The 22,424-nt window shown below is 39.5% G+C and overlaps 1 protein-coding gene across 3 annotated transcripts in view; it reads right to left on the reverse strand.

Annotated features, from left to right (window-relative positions):
- bcam (basal cell adhesion molecule (Lutheran blood group)) overlaps nucleotides 1–22,424 on the reverse strand; it is a 228,580-nt gene that overhangs the window by 75,749 nt on the left and 130,407 nt on the right. For all 3 annotated transcript variants that reach the window (XM_034174026.1, XM_034174028.1, XM_034174027.1), the window contains exon 2: nucleotides 15,008–15,135. In XM_034174026.1, coding sequence (XP_034029917.1) covers nucleotides 15,008–15,135 — 128 coding nt within the window. The remainder of the gene's footprint in view (nucleotides 1–15,007; nucleotides 15,136–22,424) is intronic.

Consider the following 22,424-nt stretch of genomic DNA (forward strand, 5'->3'; position numbering starts at 1 on the left):
CTAGTTTTATATACTACTAGAATATACAGTGGAGGTCATAAATTGACATAACCTTATGGCCCAATCACATGGCATACGACGATTCCTGAACAAAAGTAAAAAAGTAAAAAAAAAAAAATCACAATTCATTGTGAAAAGGTGGACGAACGAGCTTTATCACAGAACAGTCTGTGAATCAAAAACGCAAAAGGGACAAAAGCGGAACGAAATGAAACCGAAGCTAACGTTGATGTCGACGCTTTAAATGAAACGCACCTGGAGCCACTGCTGGAGCACTGTGTGTCTGCATCTCTGAGTTCCAGGACTCGGCGCTGGGACGACGCTGCAGCTCACAAAAGTGCTCAAAAACCAGCTTTTGTATTGTGTGAAACATTCAGCTGGTTGAAAGAAGTCAAATGAAAGGCTAACGTTACAAAAACGAAGCAAATGATAAGAAACCTTCAAGAATGACAGCAAAAGAAAAAATACAGACGACTTGAGGTTTTTGTTGCCCTTCGTTCAAATTTTTTGACAGTTTATTTTGCCATTATAATTTTCAACAACTGTGTGAACAGCATAATTTGAATCAGACTACTGACTAAGTATGTATGCACATACTATGGATGAGCAAGTACACCACTATCTGTATCTGTTCAACCATCTGTACTCAGAGTGGGCAGGCTCTAAACTGGAAGTGGGTGCGGTTTAACCGGAAATGGGCAGGGCTTAAATCAATACATTATTTTATGTCTGAAATTGATATGGATTGATCAGAAGTTGCTATATTTATTGTTTATTTGAAAACTATTTACAGAACAGCCTCAAAATTGAGATTCAAATCAATGTTTTTGATCACAAAAGTAAGAGAACTATTTACAGAACAAGATTTTTTTTTTTTTATGAACTCAGAACATGAATATTCTTAAGTGTATAAATGAATATTTACGTACATTCAGCCTCAGAATTAAGACTCAATGTTTTTGATCACAACAGTAAAGGAACTATTTACAGAACGAGTTTTAATAAACTCAGAACATGAATATTCTTGAGTGTATGAATGAATAACAGAACAGCCTTAGAATTGAGATTCAATGTAGTAGGAAATTATTAACTACTAAATATGCATGAACAAGAGTTGTCATACTCAACACAACTTTTTTTTTAAACTTTGTGGTCAAACTGTGATTTTTTTTCAATTATGTATTTATTTTTACTACCTAAAGAGAAAGTGCCAGATACTGCATGCAGCCATATACAACAAATTATATAAAAACACGTTTTTATATAAACTCAGAACATGAATATTCTTAAGTGTATGAACGAATAACAGAACAGCCTCAGAATTGAGATTCAATGTTTTTGATCACAATAGTAAAGGAACTATTTTACAGAAAACGTTTTTTCATAAACTCAGAACATGAATATTCTTGTGTATGAATGAATAACAGAACAGCCTCAGAATTGACATTCGAATCAATGTTTTTGATCAAAAAGTAAGAGAACTATTTACAGAACAAGATTTTTTATGAACTCAGAACATGAATATTCTTAAGTGTATGAATGAATATTTACAGAACAGCCTCAGAATTAAGATTCAATGTTTTTGATCACAATAGTAAAGGAACTATTTACAGAACACGTTTTTATATAAACTCAGAACATAAATATTCTTAAGTGTATGAATGAATAACAGAACAGCCTTAGAATTGAGATTCAATGTAGTAAGAAATTATTAACTACTAAATATGCATGAACAAGAGTTGTCATACTCAACACAACTTTTTTTTTAAATTTTGTGGTCAAACTGTGATTTTTTTTTTTAATTATGTATTTATTTTTACTACCTACAGAGAAAGTGTCAGATACTGCATGCAACCATATACAACAAAAATATTAATATAGGCTACTTTGTGTGTTCAGCTATATGTGTTTATGTGTGTAAGTGATCTGTAAGACTGTTTATTTTTTAATGATCTGTGTGAACTTGGTATTCATGCAAACATCCAGTGATGGCAAACGGAAATAATATGTCAGCCTTGTTCACTGTGTTCTTCTCAAAAGCACCACACTCAGTACGAGCAAAGTTTTTTTTTCAATTATGTATTTGTTTATTTTTACTACCTAAAGAGAAAGTGTCAGATACTGCATGCCGCCATATACAACAAAAAATATTAATATAGGCTACTTTGTGTGTTCAGCTATATGTGTGTATGTGTGCGAGTGTTCTGTAACACTGTTTATTTTTTAATGATCTGTGTGAACTTGGTGATTCTTGCAAACATCCGGTGATGGCAAACAGGGAAATAATATGTCAGCCTTGTTCACTGTGTTCTTCTCAAAAGCACCGCACTCAGTACAAGCAAAGTTTTCCAACTGACTTTATATCACCAACCAAACTAAGAGCAAGAAAATAGTTAAAAAAAAAAATCCTGACTGGAGCGGAGGCAGTGACCAACACGACATGAGCCGTTTTCAGCTCTGTCTTGTCAAATGCACCACATACGATACGAAACAAGTTCACCAAGTAAGTTGAAATATCATACAAACAGAAATAGATGTGAGCTGAAGAAAACCTAAGGAGTGCTGAAGAGAGCAGCAATATGAGGTAGAGTAAAGCCAAGCACAGAGAGCGAGATCAGTCCATGTCTGTGTGTATGCGAGAAGCTGCAAAGAGAAGTGTCTGTGTAGGGAGGTGTGGGCACTGTGTATGACTGACCAATCACAGTGCATGAAGACAGTCAGTTAGCCAATGAGGATTTTCCTTCAGCACGAGCACAGATATTGACGAGTTTTACTCATATCATGCTCGTACTCGTCAAAAATGCTTTATCTGTACCGGATACTCGTCTGAAATGAGTATCCGGCTCAACCTTAAGCACATACAGGGAATTTGTCTCCAGTTTAGCATCGCTTTCACGGTACTTACATGGTAAAAATTAAGCAGGACATTGTGCAAAAGATAATACATAGTAAATACACTAATAATACAATAACATGCTTTTGGAGGGTGGTATGCATTTTCAGAGGCCCGAGATATTATCTGTCAATATCTGATAATATCTGTCATTTTGGGCGACTGGGCGTGAACGGAGGGACTCAGAAAATGCATACTGCACGACAACAGCATGTTATTCGCATTATTATCACTTTTTACTGAGATACACAACACGTTAACGCGTACATAAAAAGTTGGCTCACTTAACTTTTGTCATGTCGGCTGGCGCGCGCGCTGCTCTCCAAATTCGGCAGTGCGCCCTCATCAAGCTGGCTGCTTTGGCTGCTGTTCATTGTCGTACTATCCATGAGAAAATCATCCGGAATATCCATATTGGGTCCCAAACACACTTTTCGCCTTTTCAACTTTTCCTCAACGGCCAGCCTCAACGCTGCATTTAATCTATTGTTAGACTCGATTGGCTTTGCTTAAAATGTAAATGAGTCCACCCACCACTTTAATCATACCTTAGATCTTGTTCTGACTTATGGTATGGAAATTGAAGACTTAACAGTATTCCCTGAAAACCCCCTTCTGTCTGATCATTTCTTAATAACATTTACATTTACTCTGATGGACTACCCAGCAGTGGGGAATAAGTTTCATTACAGTAGAAGTCTTTCAGAAAGCGCTGTAACTAGGTTTAAGGATATGATTCCTTCTTTATGTTCTCCAATGCCATATACCAACACAGGGCAGAGTAGCTACCTAAATTCTGTGAGTGAGATAGATTATCTCGTCAATAGTTTTATATCCTCATTGAGGACAACTTTGGATGCTGTAGCTCCTCTGAAAAAGAGAGCCTTAAATCAGAAGTGCCTGACTCCGTGGTATAACTCACAAACTCGCAGCTTAAAGCAGATAACCCGTAAGTTGGAGAGGAAATGGTGTCTCACTAATTTAGAAGATCTTCACTTAGCCTGGAAAAAGAGTCTGTTGCTCTATAAAAAAGCCCTCCGTAACGCTAGGACATCTTACTACTCACCACTAATTGAAGAAAATAAGAACAACCCCAGGTTTCTTTTCAGTACTGTAGCCAGGCTGACAAAGAGTCAGAGCTCTATTGAGCCGAGTATTCCTTTAACTTTAACTAATAATGACTTCATGACTTTCTTTGCTAATAAAATTTTAACTATTAGAGAAAAAATTACTCATAACCATCCCAAAGACATATCGTTCTCTTTGGCTGCTTTCAGTGATGCCGGTATTTGGTTAGACTCTTTCTCTCTGATTGTTCTGTCTGAGTTATTTTCATTAGTTACTTCCTCCAAACCATCAACATGTCTATTAGACCCCATTCGTACCAGGCTGCTCAAGGAAGCCCTACCATTAATTAATGCTTCGATCTTAAATATGATCAATCTATCTTTATTAGTTGGCTATGTACCACAGGCTTTTAAGGTGGCAGTAATTAAACCACTACTTAAAAAGCCATCACTTGACCCAGCTATCTTAGCTAATTATAGGCCAATCTCCAACCTTCCTTTTCTCTCAAAAATTCTTGAAAGGGTAGTTGTAAAACAGCTAACTGATCATCTGCAGAGGAATGGTCTATTTGAAGAGTTTCAGTCAGGGTTTAGAATTCATCATAGTACAGAAACAGCATTAGTGAAGGTTACAAATGATATTCTTATGGCCTCAGACAGTGGACTCATCTCTGTGCTTGTTCTGTTAGACCTCAGTGCTGCTTCTGAAACTGTTGACCATAAAATTTTATTACAGAGATTAGAGCATGCCATAGGTATTAAAGGCACTGCGCTGCGGTGGTTTGAATCATATTTATCTAATAGATTACAATTTGTTTATGTAAATGGGGAATCTTCTTCACAGACTAAGGTTAATTATGGAGTTCCACAAGGTTCTGTGCTAGGACCAATTTTATTCACTTTATACATGCTTCCCTTAGGCAGTATTATTAGACAGCATTGCTTAAATTTTCATTGTTACGCAGATGATACCCAGCTTTATCTATCCATGAAGCCAGAGGACACACAACAATTAGCTAAACTGCAGGATTGACTTACAGACATAAAGACATGGATGACCTCTAATTTCCTGCTTTTAAACTCAGATAAAACTGAAGTCATTGTACTTGGCCCCACAAATCTTAGAAACATGGTGTCTAACCAGATCCTTACTCTGGATGGCATTACCCTGACCTCTGGTAATACTGTGAGAAATCTTGGCGTCATTTTGATCAGGATATGTCATTCAATGCGCATATTAAACAAATATGTAGGACTGCTTTTTTGCATTTGCGCAATATCTCTAAAATTAGAAAGGTCTTCTCTCAGAGTGATGCTGAAAAACTAATTCATTCATTTATTTCCCCTAGGCTGGACTATTGTAATTCATTATTATCAGGTTGTCCTAAAAGTTCCCTGAAAAGCCTTCAGTTAATTCAAAATGCTGCAGCTAGAGTACTGACAGGGACTAGAAGGAGAGAGCATATCTCACCCATATTGGCCTCTCTTCATTGGCTTCCTGTTAATTCTAGAATAGAATTTAAAATTCTTCTTCTTACTTATAAGGTTTTGAATAATCAGGTCCCATCTTATCTTACCCATCTTATCTAGTTCCTAGGGTTTGTAAGAGTAGAATGGGAGGCAGAGCCTTCAGCTTTCAGGCTCCTCTCCTGTGGAACCAGCTCCCAATTCGGATCAGGGAGACAGACACCCTCTCTACTTTTAAGATTAGGCTTAAAACTTTCCTTTTTGCTAAAGCTTATAGTTAGGGCTGGATCAGGTGACCCTGAACCATCCCTTAGTTATGCTGCTATAGACTTAGACTGCTGAGGGGTTCCCATGATGCACTGAGTGTTTCTTTCTCTTTTTGCTCTATATGCACCACTCTGCATTTAATCATTAGTGATTGATCTCTGCTCCCCTCCACAGCATGTCTTTTTCCTGGTTCTCTCCCTCAGCCCCAACCAGTCCCAGCAGAAGACTGCCCCTCCCTGAGCCTGGTTCTGCTGGAGGTTTCTTCCGGTTAAAAGGGAGTTTTTCCTTCCCACTGTCGCCAAGTGCTTGCTCACAGGGGGTCGTTTTGACCGTTGGGGTTTTTCCGTAATTATTGTATGGCTTTGCCTTACAACATAAAGCGCCTTGGGGCAACTGTTTGTTGTGATTTATTTTATATAAATAAAATTGATTTGATTTGATTCCTCTGTGGATGTTTTTTTTCCCCCCCTCTGTGGACAGTTCTTGTGCTGCATGCTATGACATCATTTATTTAAGCACAGCGGGGGGTATAGCCAGATAGCGTCGATGTATATCTACGATACCGGCCTAGCAACGCCCCAGTAAAGTGATAATAATACACAATAATCATGTGTGAGATATATGAATGAATGAATGAATGAAAGTTTATTAACGTGTCATGCGACCACAGGTTGCCCAGCCCATATGGGCTTATAAGACACCATAACAAGAGTATTACATACACTACATAGAATCATTTAATCACACATGCATTGATTTTCCCTCCTGAATTCTTGCTCTGATAGTAGAAATTGTATATATGTGATCGATACAGGCTCTCGCTTTGCAGAAACCATTCTGCTCGTCCTCTATCAAGTTTGAAGACTAGAGGTAGTGATTTAATCTGTTGTTGAGAACACTTGTATAAAGTTTATATATTGTGCTCATCAGACTTATTCCCCTGTAGTTCATAGGAACTTTAGAGTCTTTCTTTGCAGACTTTGGTATGGGTTTAATTATCGACTTGTACCAAATAGATGGTATAAGACCACTTTCAAAACATTTTTGCACTAGATTGTACAGAGATTGCAGCAAATTTGGTGTTTTTAAGATTTCATTAGGGATATCTTCCACCCCACATGCTTTTCCCTTATTAGCAGAGATCAAGACCTCCTCAACTTCGGTCAGTGTAATTGGGGAATTCAAAAATGAGCTTGATGAATATGACAAATCTCTCATGTTCTTTTCAAGCTGTTTTTTCAGTGTACAAATCTCATGATAAAATTCTTCATCAAATTCAGTCTCTGTGCTATTTCCTGCAAATAGGTCTGCAAAATCACTTTCCCATCTTTCAAGTACTCTACTTACATCCTGAATCAGATCTCCATTATCATCAGTGACCTCCATTGGAATTTTTGTACTCCGCTTAGGTCCGAGTTTGTTTACCTCATTCTAAAATCTTTGTAGATTATTGGTTTGGAGACCCTCAAGTTCAAGCATTTGTCCTCGCTGGTATCTACATCTGTAAAAATGAAACTTTTTACCAAATGCGTATTGTTTGTTTCTAAAATCTGCCCTAAGATCCTCTCTATGTCTCCTACTTCCCTGAAATTTGGTAAAAAAAAGTCGCTCAGCTTTCCTCATATCTGAACATAAATTGTCCAGCTCAGCATTCCAGAATGCATTACTTGGACAATAGAACTTCCTTTATCTAGACACATTGCTATTGTCATCAAGAGTGTCTGAAATTAATTCATCATGGGTAAGGTTACAAAACTTGTCATACCAAGTATCCATGTTTTCTTGAGTTTCAAGCATAGATTGTAGGTTATCGATCATATTACACAAAGCACTACAGCTGGCATCTGATGTCAGTAAATTTCCAGATATGTTTCTTCTATTGAAGTTCTTTTTGTTACCTTGCTGTGATAACTGCTGTGGATTTTCAACAGTTTTCCTTGTGAGAAAACATAAAGTCCTACACACAACACACAGTGGTCAGGTAGTCTGCAATGATCACCTATTAATTCCAAACAAGTACCACATTTTTCCATCAGATGAGTTGGGCTCAATATACTGAACTCAATAATATAATCTACAACTGCCTTTCCTTTTGGAGAAACAGAGGTAAAACTGTTGTTTGTTGGCAAAAATCTTCAACATGCACATCTTAGAATCTTTCAAGAAATCAATTAGGTTGGCGCCATGATTGTTTACAACAGAGTCAAGTATCTCACGTGATGGAATCACATCCACATCAACAATACAGTCATCGAGCTCCCCTGTTCCGCTATTCAAATCCACACATATGATAATATTGTCCACATCTTCCAATGCATACATCTGACACAGCATGTGACAAAAAAATTCATTAGCATCTCGTCCCCAAGGAGACTGCTCAGGAGCCAGGTAGCAGGAAAACAATACAAAAGTGTATTTGAAAAATGATGTTCAAACTGCAAACCCAGTACTCCATCCACGTGCTTATCTAAAACAGCAATTTTATAATGGACCAACAAGTCATTCTTTACAAATATACCAACACCACCTTTAGGGGCCCTGTGGTGAACTGTTCTGTTTTGACCATACCAGATGTAGCCATTCAATTCAATTACATCGCTGCCTTTCAGATGTGTTTCATTCACCGATATAATGTCTGGAGATAAATAGAACAGAACAGTTTCTCGCAATTCATAGTTCGAAGGCGTCCATCCGTTCACATTCCAATGTACAAGGCGGATCTAATCCCATGCTGGCTGGGCAGTGCACTCTCACGGCCGCGATGAAGATGAGCCATTGTCGGTGGGAGTATCCCGGGGCTCCCACTTCTTAACTCGTCCGCTGCCGGTGATGAAGTAGTCATTGCCACCAGGAATCTCTCGCAGAAGTGTCTTGAAGTTCAGCTCAATGAGACAGTCGGTGTGGGATTTCACAGATTGTAGATACACCCTCTTATATGCGCTGTGGTTTTTTAACTTTTGCTTCTCCCTGAGCACCGCAACCTTCTCCTGAACAGATCGGAACTGCACCTTCACCACGCCAGGACCCCATCCTCTGGGCTTCATTTTCTCCACCGCTAACACATCGACATCGCACTGCATTCCATCGGTGAGCAGCTGTTTCAGTTTTCTTTAATGTCCTGTGCCTCTTCCAACGGTAGCCCCGTTACAATGACGGAATCATTGGGGTCAAATCTGTTAAGCTTAGGACTCACGCATGCTAGCTTCGCCTCCACGACTTCCACCCAGCTTCTCAGGTGACCAATCTCCATTACAAAATCATCCCGGATTTCCATGGTCTTCTTCTCAAGCTCAGCTTTGAGTGATTCACTGGTTTCAGTTATCAGTTTTTCCAGGGATGCGCGGAGACTGTCAACTTTACTATTAAGCTGTTTTTCAAAAGTGGACTGCATGCCATCCAACTTTTTGTTGAGTGCTTTCAACTCATTCATAATAGTGAACAAGTCGCTCACAGCGGCAGCGCCATCAGTATCAGCATCCTTTCTCCTGCTCCCACGGGTCTTGGCTTTTCCACCTCCTCCATAGTTAAGTTAGTTTTTTTCTAAATGACGTAGGTCAAAAATGCTTTATCCGTACCTGATACTCGTCTGAAATGAGTATCCGGCTCAACCCTATGATATATGTTATACCCTGAGATATATACTCAACAAAAATATAAACGCAACACTTTTGGTTTTGCTCCCATTTTGTATGAGATGAACTCAAAGATCTAAAACCTTTTCCACATACACAATATCACCATTTCCCTCAAATATTGTTCACAAACCAGTCGAAATCTGTGATAGTGAGCACTTCTCCTTTGCTGAGATAATCCATCCCACCTCACAGGTGTGCCATACGAAGATGCTGATTAGACACCATGATTAGTGCACAGGTGTGCCTTAGACTGCCCACAATAAAAGGCCACTCTGAAAGGTGCAGTTTTGTTTTACTGGGGGGGGATACCAGTCAGTATCTGGTGGGACCACCATTTGCCTCATGCAGTGCAACACATCTCCTTCGCATCATCCGTGAAGAGAACACCTCTCCAACGTGCCAAACGCCAGCAATGTGAGCATTTGCCCACTCAAGTCGGTTACGACGACGAACTGGAGTCAGGTCGAGACCCCGATGAGGACGACGAGCATGCAGATGAGCTTCCCTGAGATGGTTTCTGACAGTTTGTGCAGAAATTCTTTGGTTATGCAAACCGATTGTTTCAGCAGCTGTCCGAGTGGCTGGTCTCAGACGATCTTGGAGGTGAACATGCTGGATGTGGAGGTCCTGGGCTGGTGTGGTTACACATGGTCTGCAGTTGTGAGGCTGGTTGGATGTACTGCCAAATTCTCTGAAACGCCTTTGGAGACGGCTTATGGTAGAGAAATGAACATTCAATACACGAGCAACAGCTCTGGTTGACATTCCTGCTGTCAGCATGCCAATTGCACGCTCCCTCAAATCTTGCGACATCTGTGGCATTGTGCTGTGTGATAAAACTGCACCTTTCAGAGTGGCCTTTTATTGTGGGCAGTCTAAGGCACACCTGTGCACTAATCATGGTGTCTAATCAGCATCTTGATATGGCACACCTGTGAGGTGGGATGGATTATCTCAGCAAAGGAGAAGTGCTCACTATCACAGATTTAAACTGGTTTGTGAACAATATTTGAGGGAAATGGTGATATTGTGTATGTGGAAAAAGTTTTAGATCTTTGAGTTCATCTCATACAAAATGGGAGCAAAACCAAAAGTGTTGCGTTTATATTTTTGTTGAGTGTATGTTTGTAGTGTCTGTGTGAAAGTCAGCTTCATTGCATGTTTGTGCAACAGGTGTATGTATGTGTGCATTTGTATTATTTACTGTGATTTACAGTAATCAGGTGTTCATAGGGGTGATGGTGTGTCCAGAGAAACTCTTATGTCTGGTTTTGTATTCTGTGATCTGTAGAGCCCCCAAGAGGGGAGAAGTCGATCTCTGGGATTTTCATATAAAACTAAGTTCTTACACTTGGAAAGTTGGGAATAAAAATCAATATACATACTTAGTAAATCAAAAATATACCACTATAAATAAATAATTTCTGGATGAATGTGGATTTGGTTGCTCAGTTATTTTGATGCTAGGCTTCATTTTAAGCTAAAATAAAAATACAATGCTGACTGTTTTCTTTTTTGGAGCAAGCGGTGAGCAACATGGAGAGAGGGGAAAACTGATCAGAGTAGAAATTCATAATAAGAAGAATGGCCTAGCATGGCTTTGTGCATAGGGAGTGTCAGCACACAGCTTATATGATCTGATCCAGACACTCGAAACTTTTAAATGGTGCATCATATAACCATTTAGTCTACAGTTTGATATATGAAATTTATGATGCTGTCTTATCGTTATTACTTGGATAGATATCGAGAGGTGATTAGATTTTGGAGAAATTAGGTCATATGTCAAGGTCAAGGAAACATGGCCCGAAAATGCCATTTTTTGCATATCTCAACAACCAAGAGGCCTAAATGGATGTACTTAAGCATATACTGATCAGCAAATTATTTGTGATTGATTGACATGAATGAGTTCATAATGAAGTTGCACAGAAGTTATTCGATGAAGCCATACATCCCGTGCATCCGGAAAGTATTCACAGCACTTTGCTTTTTACACAATTTGTTATATTACAGCCTTATTCCAAAATGGAATAAATTTATTTTTCCCTTAAAATTCCACTCACAACATCCCATAATGACAACATTAATTTTTTTTTAATTTTTGTAAATTTACAAAAAATAAAAAAAAACCTAAGAAATCATATGTAGGTTAAGTATTCACACACTTTGCTCAATACTTTGTTGATGCACCTTTGGTAGAAATTACAGCCTCAAATTTTCTTGAATATGATGCCACAAGCTTGGCATACCTATCACTGTTTTGCCCATTCCTCTTTGCAGCACCTCTCAAGCTTCATCAGGTTGGATGGGGCACGCTGGTGCACAGCCATTTTCAGAGCTCTCCAGAGATGTTCAATCAGATGGGCCACTTAAAGACATTCACAGAGTTGTCCTGAAGCCACCCCTTTCATATCTTAGCTGCATGCTTATGTTCATTGTTCTGCTGAAAGATGAACTGCCATCCCAGTCTGAGGTCAAGAGTGTTCTGGAGGAGGTTTTCATCCACGATTTTTCGGTACATTGCTGCATTCAACTTTCCCTCAATTGTGACTAGTCTCCCAGTTCTTGTTGTTGAAAAACATCCCCACAGCATAATGCTACCACCACCATGCTTCACTGTACGGATGGTGCCTGGTTTACCCCAAACATGACGTCTGGCATTAACGCCAAAGAGTTCAATCGTTGTCTCATCAGACAAGACAATTTTGATTCACATGGTGTAAGAGCTCTTCAGGTGCCTTTTGGTAAAGGCTGCATGCCATGTGTCATTTACTAAGGAGTGGCTTTCACCTGGCCACTCTACCATACAGGCCTGATTGGTGGATTGCTGATGGTATTGAGCCCATTCTTCATTCCAGGCCTGTATGATTTCGTAGTTGCTGCTATGGAGAGTAGGTGATTGGCGGTAGAAGGGTTGACGTGATTTCACGTATTGAAGGCAAAGCTTTGAGGATCTGGGACTAGACTGTGTAAAGGATGTTCTTCATTTGCCCAAGACGATATTTTGTATGTTGCACATTCCCTTCTCAGTTTGGCTGGAGCAACTCCTGCAAGAACTCAGAGGAGATGTGTGGAGGTGGGCTTAAGGCAGCCAGTTATGATCTGAAGTGTGTCATTCAGTGACACATCCAGCTTGGTGGTGTGGACACTTCAGCTCCAAACAGGGGCAGCATACGAGTACTCTGCAGTGCTAAAAATGGTTGCAAGAGCGGTAGCGCGAAGAGTTGTCGCTTTTGCACCCAAAGTTGTTCCCGCAAAGCATCAAAAAAGATTGTTAGGGGCGGACACTTTCCCACGTAGATCTTCAATATGATGTTTATAAGTCAATTGCCAAGCCAACTTCACTCCAAGATATTTAGGATGCGGGTTGTGTGTGAGTGTGTTTCCATGGAATTTGATGTTTAATTGTCACAGAGCTTCCCGGTTGTTCAAGTGGAAGGGGGGTGAGGTTGAGGTTGTTTTATCTGTGCTCAGGTTGAGTCTCCAGGTTTGAAGAAAATCCGCTATGTTTCCCATGTCCGTGGATATGTCTTTTCCACACTTTTCCAACTATTACTTACTTGAGTGTAGTAATGCTAGGTCATCCTCACAGCCATATTGAAGTGAGGCAGTGTTCGGTAGATCGCTGATGTAGATGTTAAAGAGCATTGGTGATAGAGATGAACCTTGTGGCAAACCGTTCTTGATTTTATGAAGGCGGCTTGTTTGTCCTGCGCTAGCCTTAAGTTTAAAACTGGAATTCAACAATATATTAGCGATAAATCGCACAAGATGGTGGTCTGGGCTTATACAAAGGAGCTTTAATATCAAACCTTGGTACAAGACAGTATCGTGGCAGCTGTCAGATCCACCAGGACAACCCCAGCTTTGTACCCCTTTTCAAAACTCTCCTCGATGTCACTGGTGAGTTTGTGTAGTTGTTGAAGAGTAGAGTGCCCTGGCCTGAAACCTGCCTGTTCTTTTGACAGTTGAGGGTCCACTATGGGGTTGAGGGGAGCCAGGAGGAGTCTTTCCAAAACTTTGTAGAGGATTGAGATTGGCCAATAGCTTTTGGGATTGCCTGCAGGCTTCTTGGGGTTTGAAATGGCTACAACTGCTGTCTTGCACCAAATCTTTGGAATGACCAGATCACGTAGGCAGAGTGAGTAAAACTCACGCATCCAGCCCAGGATTTGGTGCCGCAGTGCATCAAGAACTCTGGTGGGATGTTATCAGGTCCTTGTGCTTTCCCACTTTTCAGTTGTTTGAAGGCAGTTCTGATGTGGTAAACGGTGTTGACAGGTAGCCATCGACTCCGGGTGTTTTCCACATCTTACTGTGTTGTTTTCAACCAATCTCTCATGCTCCTTATTTGCCCCTTTAAAGCGGCCGTTAGCAAGCTGTTGCTTTGCTATGAAATTGGCTGTGACTGGGCATTGCTTTAGGTTGGTTTTGCGCCCACTAAGGCGATTAAATGTTCACCATCACCATCACCCTGCCCAGTAGCCCAACCTCCGTAGTCTGTGGGTTACCATAAATGTCTCAAAATGTCTCAGAGGCAGAGTGGGTTGTTTTGGTGCAGATATGCATAGATGGGGGTTGAAACAATCAGCTTCATGTGAGTGCGGAGCAGAGGCCCAGACCGCTGCTCATATACTGTGTGAATGTAAGATCCTTCGCCCTCCCCCCACCCATTGCGACCTTACAACCACAGATGATGTTATGGAGAGATGGCTTCAACACCTGGCCAGCATTGCTGGATGAGCTTTACAACACTCATACGTAAGAAGAAGAAGAAGGTGGATTGCTGCAGAGATGGTTGTCCTTCTGGAAGGTTCTCCTCTCTCCATAGAGTAATGCTGGAGCTCTGACAGAGTGACCATCAGGTTCTTGGTCACCTCCCTGTCTAAGGCCCTTCTACCCTGATCGATCACTTTAGATGGGCGGTCAGCTCTAGGAAGAGTCCTGGTGGATCTGAATGTCTTCCATTTATGGATGATGGAAGCCACTGTGCTCATTGGGACCTTCAAAGAAGAAGAAATGTTTCTGTATCTTTCCCCAGATTTGTGCCTCAAGACAGTCCTGTCTCGGAGGTCAACAGATGATTTCTTTGACTTCATGTTTGGTTTGTGCTCTGACATGCACGGTCAACTTTGGGACCTTATATGTAGACAGGTGTGTGCCTTTCCAAATCATGTCCAATCAACGGAATTTACACCAGGTAGACTCCAATTAAGCTGTAGAAACATCTCAAGGATGATCAGTGGAAACAGGAGGCACCTGAGCTCAATTTTGAGTTTCATGGCAAAGGCTGTGAATACTTATGTAAATGTGATTTCTTAGTTTTTTAGTTTTAATAAATTTGCAAAAATCTAAAAAACAAACAAACAAACAAACAAACAAAAAAACAAAAACAAAATAAAAAAACTTTTTCAAATTGTCATTGTGTAGAATTTTGAGAAACAAAAAATTTCATCCATTTTGAAACAAGTGAAGAGCTGTGGATTCTTTCTGGGTGCATTGTAGATAAAAAAAAAACATCACTCACACATATGTATATTTACTTGTACATTTATATTGTGGTGTGGAGAGCATACAGGGTATGCATCAGTATGCATTTAATTGTTTATTAACATAAAAATGACAAGTGTCTCCCCAAAATTTGACAGTAAAATGAATATTTGAAAATTACTTACAATGTACCATTCTACTACTGTAGTTTTTGTCGTTGGAGAAACAGTGTAACTGCAGGGCAGATTGGCCGACTCTCCCATTATCACTTCCACTGTAGGAGTCGTCTTCACCATCACAGCACCGCGACATGCTGCCAAGAAAAAACACAAACAGTAAATCAGAGCACAAGGAGACAAGTAACATACTCGATAACCAGAGGGCTTTAACGCAACATTTTCACTGTTAAAGCTTTAAAAAAATGGTAAAAAGCTTTCATCACATCACCAAAACTGTTCATTATGAACTGTTGCTTAATTTTTAAAAGCTGTAAAGACTGACTGATTATTTGGCAAGTTAACATAAAACACTGACATTATAAGAGTTTGCTCTTTGAAGGACACAGTTTAGGACACAGAGAAAAAACAACAATAAAATGTTTCAAACTTGTCTCCTTAATATTAGATTGAAGGGCTGTGTGTTTATTTTCTCCCCTTAGAGCAGCGTCCATGTGGGACTTTATCAGCTCTGGTGCACGTCTCTTCCTGCAGTGCCTTGGGCAGGTCACACTCATCAGTCCTCAAATGCATCACAAACACCAGCAGACACAAGCAGCCATGGTCTGTCATTAACACAGTGCGGCGCCTCCCCCGCTGGAAATACACCGATACACATTCGTGCATGCACGTATACGCACACATGCAATGCAAAAATAGATAAACAGATGTGAGCCTCTAAGGATGACAGATGACACCAGAGCAATGCTGCAAAATAAACACACAGACTGTGCAGAATACCAAAACTCACAGTGTGCAAAGAATGAGAAAATATTCCTAAATAAAGTGAACTGCTTAAAGGAAACTGTGGAAAGCTACCAGGCCCTCAGCGACCCTCCTGACATGTAATGTCATTGGTTTCCATGAGGATGCAGCCTGTGTACTGGATTTCAGTGGGAGAGTATGCAACTTGAACATGAGATGACCAAAACTATTTCCCAAAGGGAAAAGGACCACTGTAGCTTTGCAATACATCAAATGAACTATAACTGTCCATGCACCCAGCACAGCATCACAAGGGGACTGCATTCCACACAGGACAGGAAAGGCGGAGTTGAGAAACAAGGGAGAGGAAGGAGGTCTATTTCTGCTAATGAAGTTACTGCAGCATGTACAGTGTCATAAATCGTGTGGTAGAGTAATAAAAGCTTTGGAGGTCAGTGTTACAGCTGCAAAGGAATGCAGAGGGGCTACATAACATTTATTAACAAAGTACAAATTTCATGAAAAGAGTGATAGTAGAAGATACATTTCCAAACAATTCCAGTAGAGAAAAAGGGTAAAAATGTAATATCCATTTTATGGTTTGACTCAAAAAGTCATGAGCAAATGCACAAAGTATTCAACAGTCTGTAAACCTTTCCAGTTGCATCTACATGTTTGGTAAGGCACTTCAAAAAGAAGAAGATGGAGAAGAAGTATGTCCTAGAAAGCACTGAGGCCCACTGGTGCTAGTGCTTGGGAAGTAAGAAAGAGATTACATAAATCACATTTTTGTAGACAGTCACATCCATCCATTTTCAGAGGCCATTAGCACACTGTTAAGATGAACACTCAATTTTAATACAATAATTAAGTTAATGTAACTCACACTTTGAAAAAAGTTACAGTCACTCATTTCCATTAATTAAACTAACTCAAAAATGAATTGTTGTCATAACAACTCAGTTCCTTTAAGTGCATTTAAAGTTTTGGGGCATTTAAGTGTTGGTGATGTATTTCCAGTGTGTTCCATTCACTCATTTTAATTGAGTTTATGTAACGGAGGCCAGCAGGTGTTGCTGTGCATATGTAGTTAGTAAACCTCACTCCCAACAGCTCAAAAGAATTCTCTGGTCACAAGGCCAAAGTCCGACTTCAATGCCGGAGATCGTGAGTTCGCGTCCCGAGGGGAGCGAATGGGCGGAATTATAACAGCACAATGCAGAGTCAACAAGTAAACCAAAAAAAAAAAAAAAATGCATCAAACAATCTAATCCAAAATGTAATGCAAATTTTTTAGGCAGAAATTCATTTGTCACTTTTTTATTGAAAAACATAAACTAGATTTACATAAGTTTAATTAATTATAAATGTTAAGTTACTAAAACTTTAACAATTAAATTTTTGAAAATGAATTTATTTAAGTTGGCAAACTCAAATGGTTTAAGGCAATTGCTTTACTCAAATGGTTTGAATTCAACTAACTCAAGTTTTACAGTGCAACTGAAGAAACTAAATATCTTACACAGGCCGATTTGTGCTGGGGCTTATCGCTGGATTCTACAGTGTTAAGCAGAAGACAGTCTACCACAACATCTTGTTCATGGGCACAGGTAGCATTGACAGGGAATCAACCTGAGTTCTACATATTGGGAGCTCAGCTCTTTATCTCGCTGAGTCTGCTCTATATTTCATAAAACACAGAAATAAAAAGATCTGCACAGAACAATATTACAACTGTATAATTTCATCTTGTAAATATAACCCTATAGATATACTTTTTATATAATTTAATGCCACTGGGTAGCATCAAACTGAAAATGTAGCTATAGATTGTCTATGAGAAAATACTCAAAATAAATGCTCAAAATGCTGGACTTTAAGATGTTTTTATAGATTATGAAATCAATATTCACACAGGATTATACAGTATAATCAACAAGAGATTAAATCAAATACTGAACACAAAATGAAGGATTTCATAAATGTACTCCACATGACAATTACATCTGTGTTCATACAAATCAGGGAGTGGATACAAGCCCATTTTCAAGTTACTGGCGCCTACCTACCACCTGGCACAAAGTGACACACAATGCAATGCAAGTTTCATTACTATTTTTCCAACCAAGGCAGGTGTCATTCAATGGACCAATTGTCTGCCTGAGTGGTTCTCATCCATGACCCATGACAGTTCCATGGTATTGTGCATACAGCAAAGCATGACACCAGTGCATGCTCCCAGACTTGACTTGGCCCACATCCTCTAAATCATGAAAAAAATTGTATTCACAAGATGTGTTGATCTAAACATGAGATATGACTGGACATAAAGCTGGTACGTTGATGTCTTCCTTTACCAGAAAGTGTTTGCGCTTTAGGCCAACAAAGACCATGTCTTTACATAAGCAGGTTCACAACATATGTACACACTGTTTACCTGAACATATCATTAGCAGTCACTGTTTCCTAACATGACTTTGACAGTGTATTATGGCAACTGTAGATTAAAAATACAAACAGCGGGAGTAGGTGCCTCTTCATTTCAATGGCTATCTCCCTCTGTGTCATACTCGTACTCAAACCTGCGAGTTCAGGTAACACACAGTTTCTCATCTTGTCGTGAGGCTGCATTTTGAACTATGCCATCGCTGGCCATGATTTTGCTTCCATTCATGTTTTTGCATCTTCTCATGTGTTAAGCAACATATTATATTCATTCATTTCCCAAACTTGTCGGTCTACGGTGCATCCGAAAAGTATTCACAGCGCTTTTCTCACATTTTGTCAGATTACAACCTTATTCCAAAATGGAATTAATTCATTTTTACCCCTCAAAATTCTGCTCACAACACCTCATAATGACAACATGAACAAAGCTTTTGTTTTTTTTTGTAAATTTATTAAACATAAAAAAACTAAGGAATCTCATGTACATAAGTATTCACACCCTTTGCTCAATACTTTATTGATGCACCTTTTTTGCACCTCACATCTTCTTGAATATGATGCCACAAGCTTGGGGCACCTGTTCCTCTTTGTAGCACCTCTCAAGCTCCATCAGGTTGGATGGGGAGTGTCGCTGCACAGCCATTTTCAGATCTCCCCAGAGATGTGCAATTAGATTCAGGTCTGGGCTCTGGTTGGGCCACTCAAGTTCATTCACAGTGTTGTCCTGAAGTCACTCCTTTGATATCTTGGCTGTGTGCTTAGGGTCATTGTCCTGCTGAAAGATGAACTGTCACCGCAGTCTGAGGTCAAGAGCGCTCTGGAGCAGGTTTTCATCCAGTCCATGCCTCTGTACATTGCTGCATTTATCTTTCCCTCAATCCTGACTAGTCTCCCAGTTCCTGCCACTGAAAAAGTCCCCACAGCATGATGCTCCTTTTCCATGCTTCAGTGTAGGGACAGTGTTGGCTAGGTGATGAGCAGTGCCTGGTTTCTTCAAAGCATGATGCCTGGCATTTGCACCAAAGAGTTCAATCTTTGTTTCGTCAGACCAGAAATTTTGTTTCTCATGGTCTGAGAGTGCTTCAGCTGGGCTGCCATGTGCCTTTTACAAAGGAGTGGCTTCTGTCTGGCCACTCCTACCATATAGGTCTGATGGTGGATTGCTGTAGAGATGGCTGTCCTTCTGGAAGGTTCTCCTCTCTCCTCAAAGGAATGCTGGTGCTCTGACAGAGTGACCTTTTGGTTCTTGGTCACCTTCCTGATTAAGGCCATTCTCTCCCAGTCACTCAGTTGAGATGGGCGGCCCGCTCTAGGAAGAGTCCTGATGAATCCAATCTTCTTCCACTTATGAATGATGGAGCCCACTGTGCTCATTGGGATCTTCAAAGCAGCAGAAGTGTCTCTTCTGTACCCTTCCCAAGATTTGTGCTTTAAGACAATCCTGTCTCAGAGATCTACAGACAATTCCTTTGACTTCATGCTTGGTTTGTGTTCTGACATGCACTGTTAACTGTAGGACCTTATATGTAGACAGATGTGTGTCTTTCCAGATCATGTCCAAACAAAATAATTTTCCCCTTGTAGACTCCAATTAAGCTGTAGAAACATCTCAAGGATGATGAGTGAAAACAGGATGCACCTGTGCTCAGTTTCACCTTCATGGCAAAGGCTGTGAATAATGTAAATGTAATTTTTAAAAAATAAATAAATAAATTTGCAAAGATCTAAACAAAACTTTTTTCACATTTTCATTATGGGGTATTGTGTGTAGAATTTTGAGGAAAAAAATGAATTTTATCCATTTTGGAATAAGGCTGTAACATAACAAAATGTGGAAAAAGTGAAGCACTGTGAATACTTTCTGGATACACTATACGCTACAACCTGTAGTATATAGTGGTGTGATCAATGATTCCTCTCCTTTTTTCTCCAGTTTTCTGACCATACTGTGAAAGGTGAAAGATTGTGTAAGATGTCCGTTTTGGGCTACTGTATAAACATGATGGTGCAACACTGCACCTCCATGAAGGGACCCACTCACATCTAGATATAAAGGAATTGTTGTAAGCTCATGAAAACACATCAGTTCCTGCAAGTATGAATGCTAGATTCCATTTCTGGTAATAAACGCCTCTAAATCCTCCACATTGTAGCTTTAAAAGTGAGAGCTCTGCACTGAAAATCATATTCATATTAATGACATGTATACATGGTGTGAATGAATTGGCCTGTGAAGTGTACGGTAACATAAATTAATAATGTCATTAGTCTCTGGACTACAAAATCTACACGTGAATAATTTAGTTGCTGTGCAAAGAAATGAGGGAGGAAGACGGACTTGTGGAAACGAGTTTTCCAACAGGATGATTTTTAATAACAGGGCAGAGAAGAAGAAACGAGGAAGATGAAAGAGTGTTTGCTCAGAATGTTGAAAGAGAGAGAAACAGAGCCCTTGATATCAAAATACTGTGAGGATGTAAAGGAAGGAGGGATGGCAAGAAAATGAAGACGTTTGACAAAAAAAAAAACAACAAAACAAACAAAAAAAAAACCTTGCCATTGGTTCTGTTACGATGACATTTTAGGGCCACACTGAGTTGTTTTTTTTTTAGACTTTGAGAATATAAGTCATAATATTACGAGAATAAAGTCATAATATTATGAGAAAAAAACTTGTATTATTACATGAATAAAGATGTAATTTTATGAGAGAAAAACTGCATCTCAACATAAGATCTGTGGAGCGCTTTGTTAAGTTGTAGTACAGTGTGTGCCTTGTATAGCAGCACCCTGACATCATGGTGAATGTGAGGCATTATTGTAAAGCGCTTTGATGCAGATGGAAAAGCGCTATATAAATGCAGTCCATTTTACCCTTTACTACAGTACAGGTTTTACAAATAAGGAAATACTTCATCTTTTGGCCCATCTGCACCACATTATCATTAGTATCAGAACTTTGAAAAGAACATGCAAGAAAATGTGTCTATTCTGGAGGAGGAACCACACGGACTTCGGCTGTAGTTCCGGCTATTATTAGCTCCTGAAATTGCCTCTTTCGTGGAGAAGGAGATGGCTGGAACTGGCAGTCTGCAGGTTATTGCTTCTCATATAAATACAACATTATTCTCGCAATATTATGACTTTATTCTCGTAATATTACGAGTTTATTCTCGAAGTCAAAGAAAAAAAAAAAACAACGTGGCCCTAAAACACCATAGTACTATGTTGTAAGTGCACATTAGTGAACAGTATGTCACATGATATGGTGATGTCATGCATGGCCACTCATGACATCATGACCTACAAACCCACACACAGCTGAAAGGTCAAACAGTAAGTGTTGAACAGATTCAATGTTGCTGATTCGATGTCTCACTTCTCTTTCTTTCTTTCATTTCCTGTTCCTTTACTTTTTCAGCTCCTGTCACTATTTCTACCCTGTTCATTTTTATTATTTTTGCTTTGCTTTATCTGCAACTCCAACACGTCTCCCTCGCTTTCAGTCAGTCTGCTCACCTTCCACTGACACAGTCAGTCATAAGGTTGTACCAAAAACAGCCACCCTCCATGTGTCACACACCAGACAAGCAAACACACAACAACGCGTCAGTTAACCCACCGCTGCACGTTTAGATTCTGCTCAGGATGCACAAGTAGTGTATGACAAAAACACACAAATATGCCAAATTAAATCAAGTGACTTCCCAGCACAGTTCTTAACTTAGTTTCACAACTAAATGAATCACATGTTTTATCTCCCAATCACTTACTGCAACATCAGTCAGGTTACTGTGGACATGTGATTTTTTTTATTAATGTGCAGCATCTTTAAACCATCTGTGCACAACAGGCATGTTTGCATGGACCATTTGCTTTACCATAAAACAATAACCAGACGTAAAAGAAAAAAACTGTTCTGGGAATCACACATTGTTTTCTGGCTCAACATTTTTCAATTTTGTTTTCTGGCTCAACATTTTTCAATTTTTTTTTTTGTCACAGAATCTCGTTATTGAAGAGTATATCAGTTAGTGGTGTGATTAAAAAGTAAAGAAGTAATGAATTAATCATGAATACCTCAAACTTAATTATCAGATAAATTCTGTTTGTGCAGATTTTTCTAAAGTTCTTGTAAAGCAAGGTTGCATAGTACTGACTGTAACACTATTTCTGAGTTTGTGATTGTCACTGGTTGTACTTTAAAGCTACATTTTTTACCTCTGCCAAGGAG

Source organism: Thalassophryne amazonica, chromosome 7, assembly GCF_902500255.1.
Source record: "Thalassophryne amazonica chromosome 7, fThaAma1.1, whole genome shotgun sequence".
NCBI lineage: Eukaryota > Metazoa > Chordata > Actinopteri > Batrachoidiformes > Batrachoididae > Thalassophryne > Thalassophryne amazonica.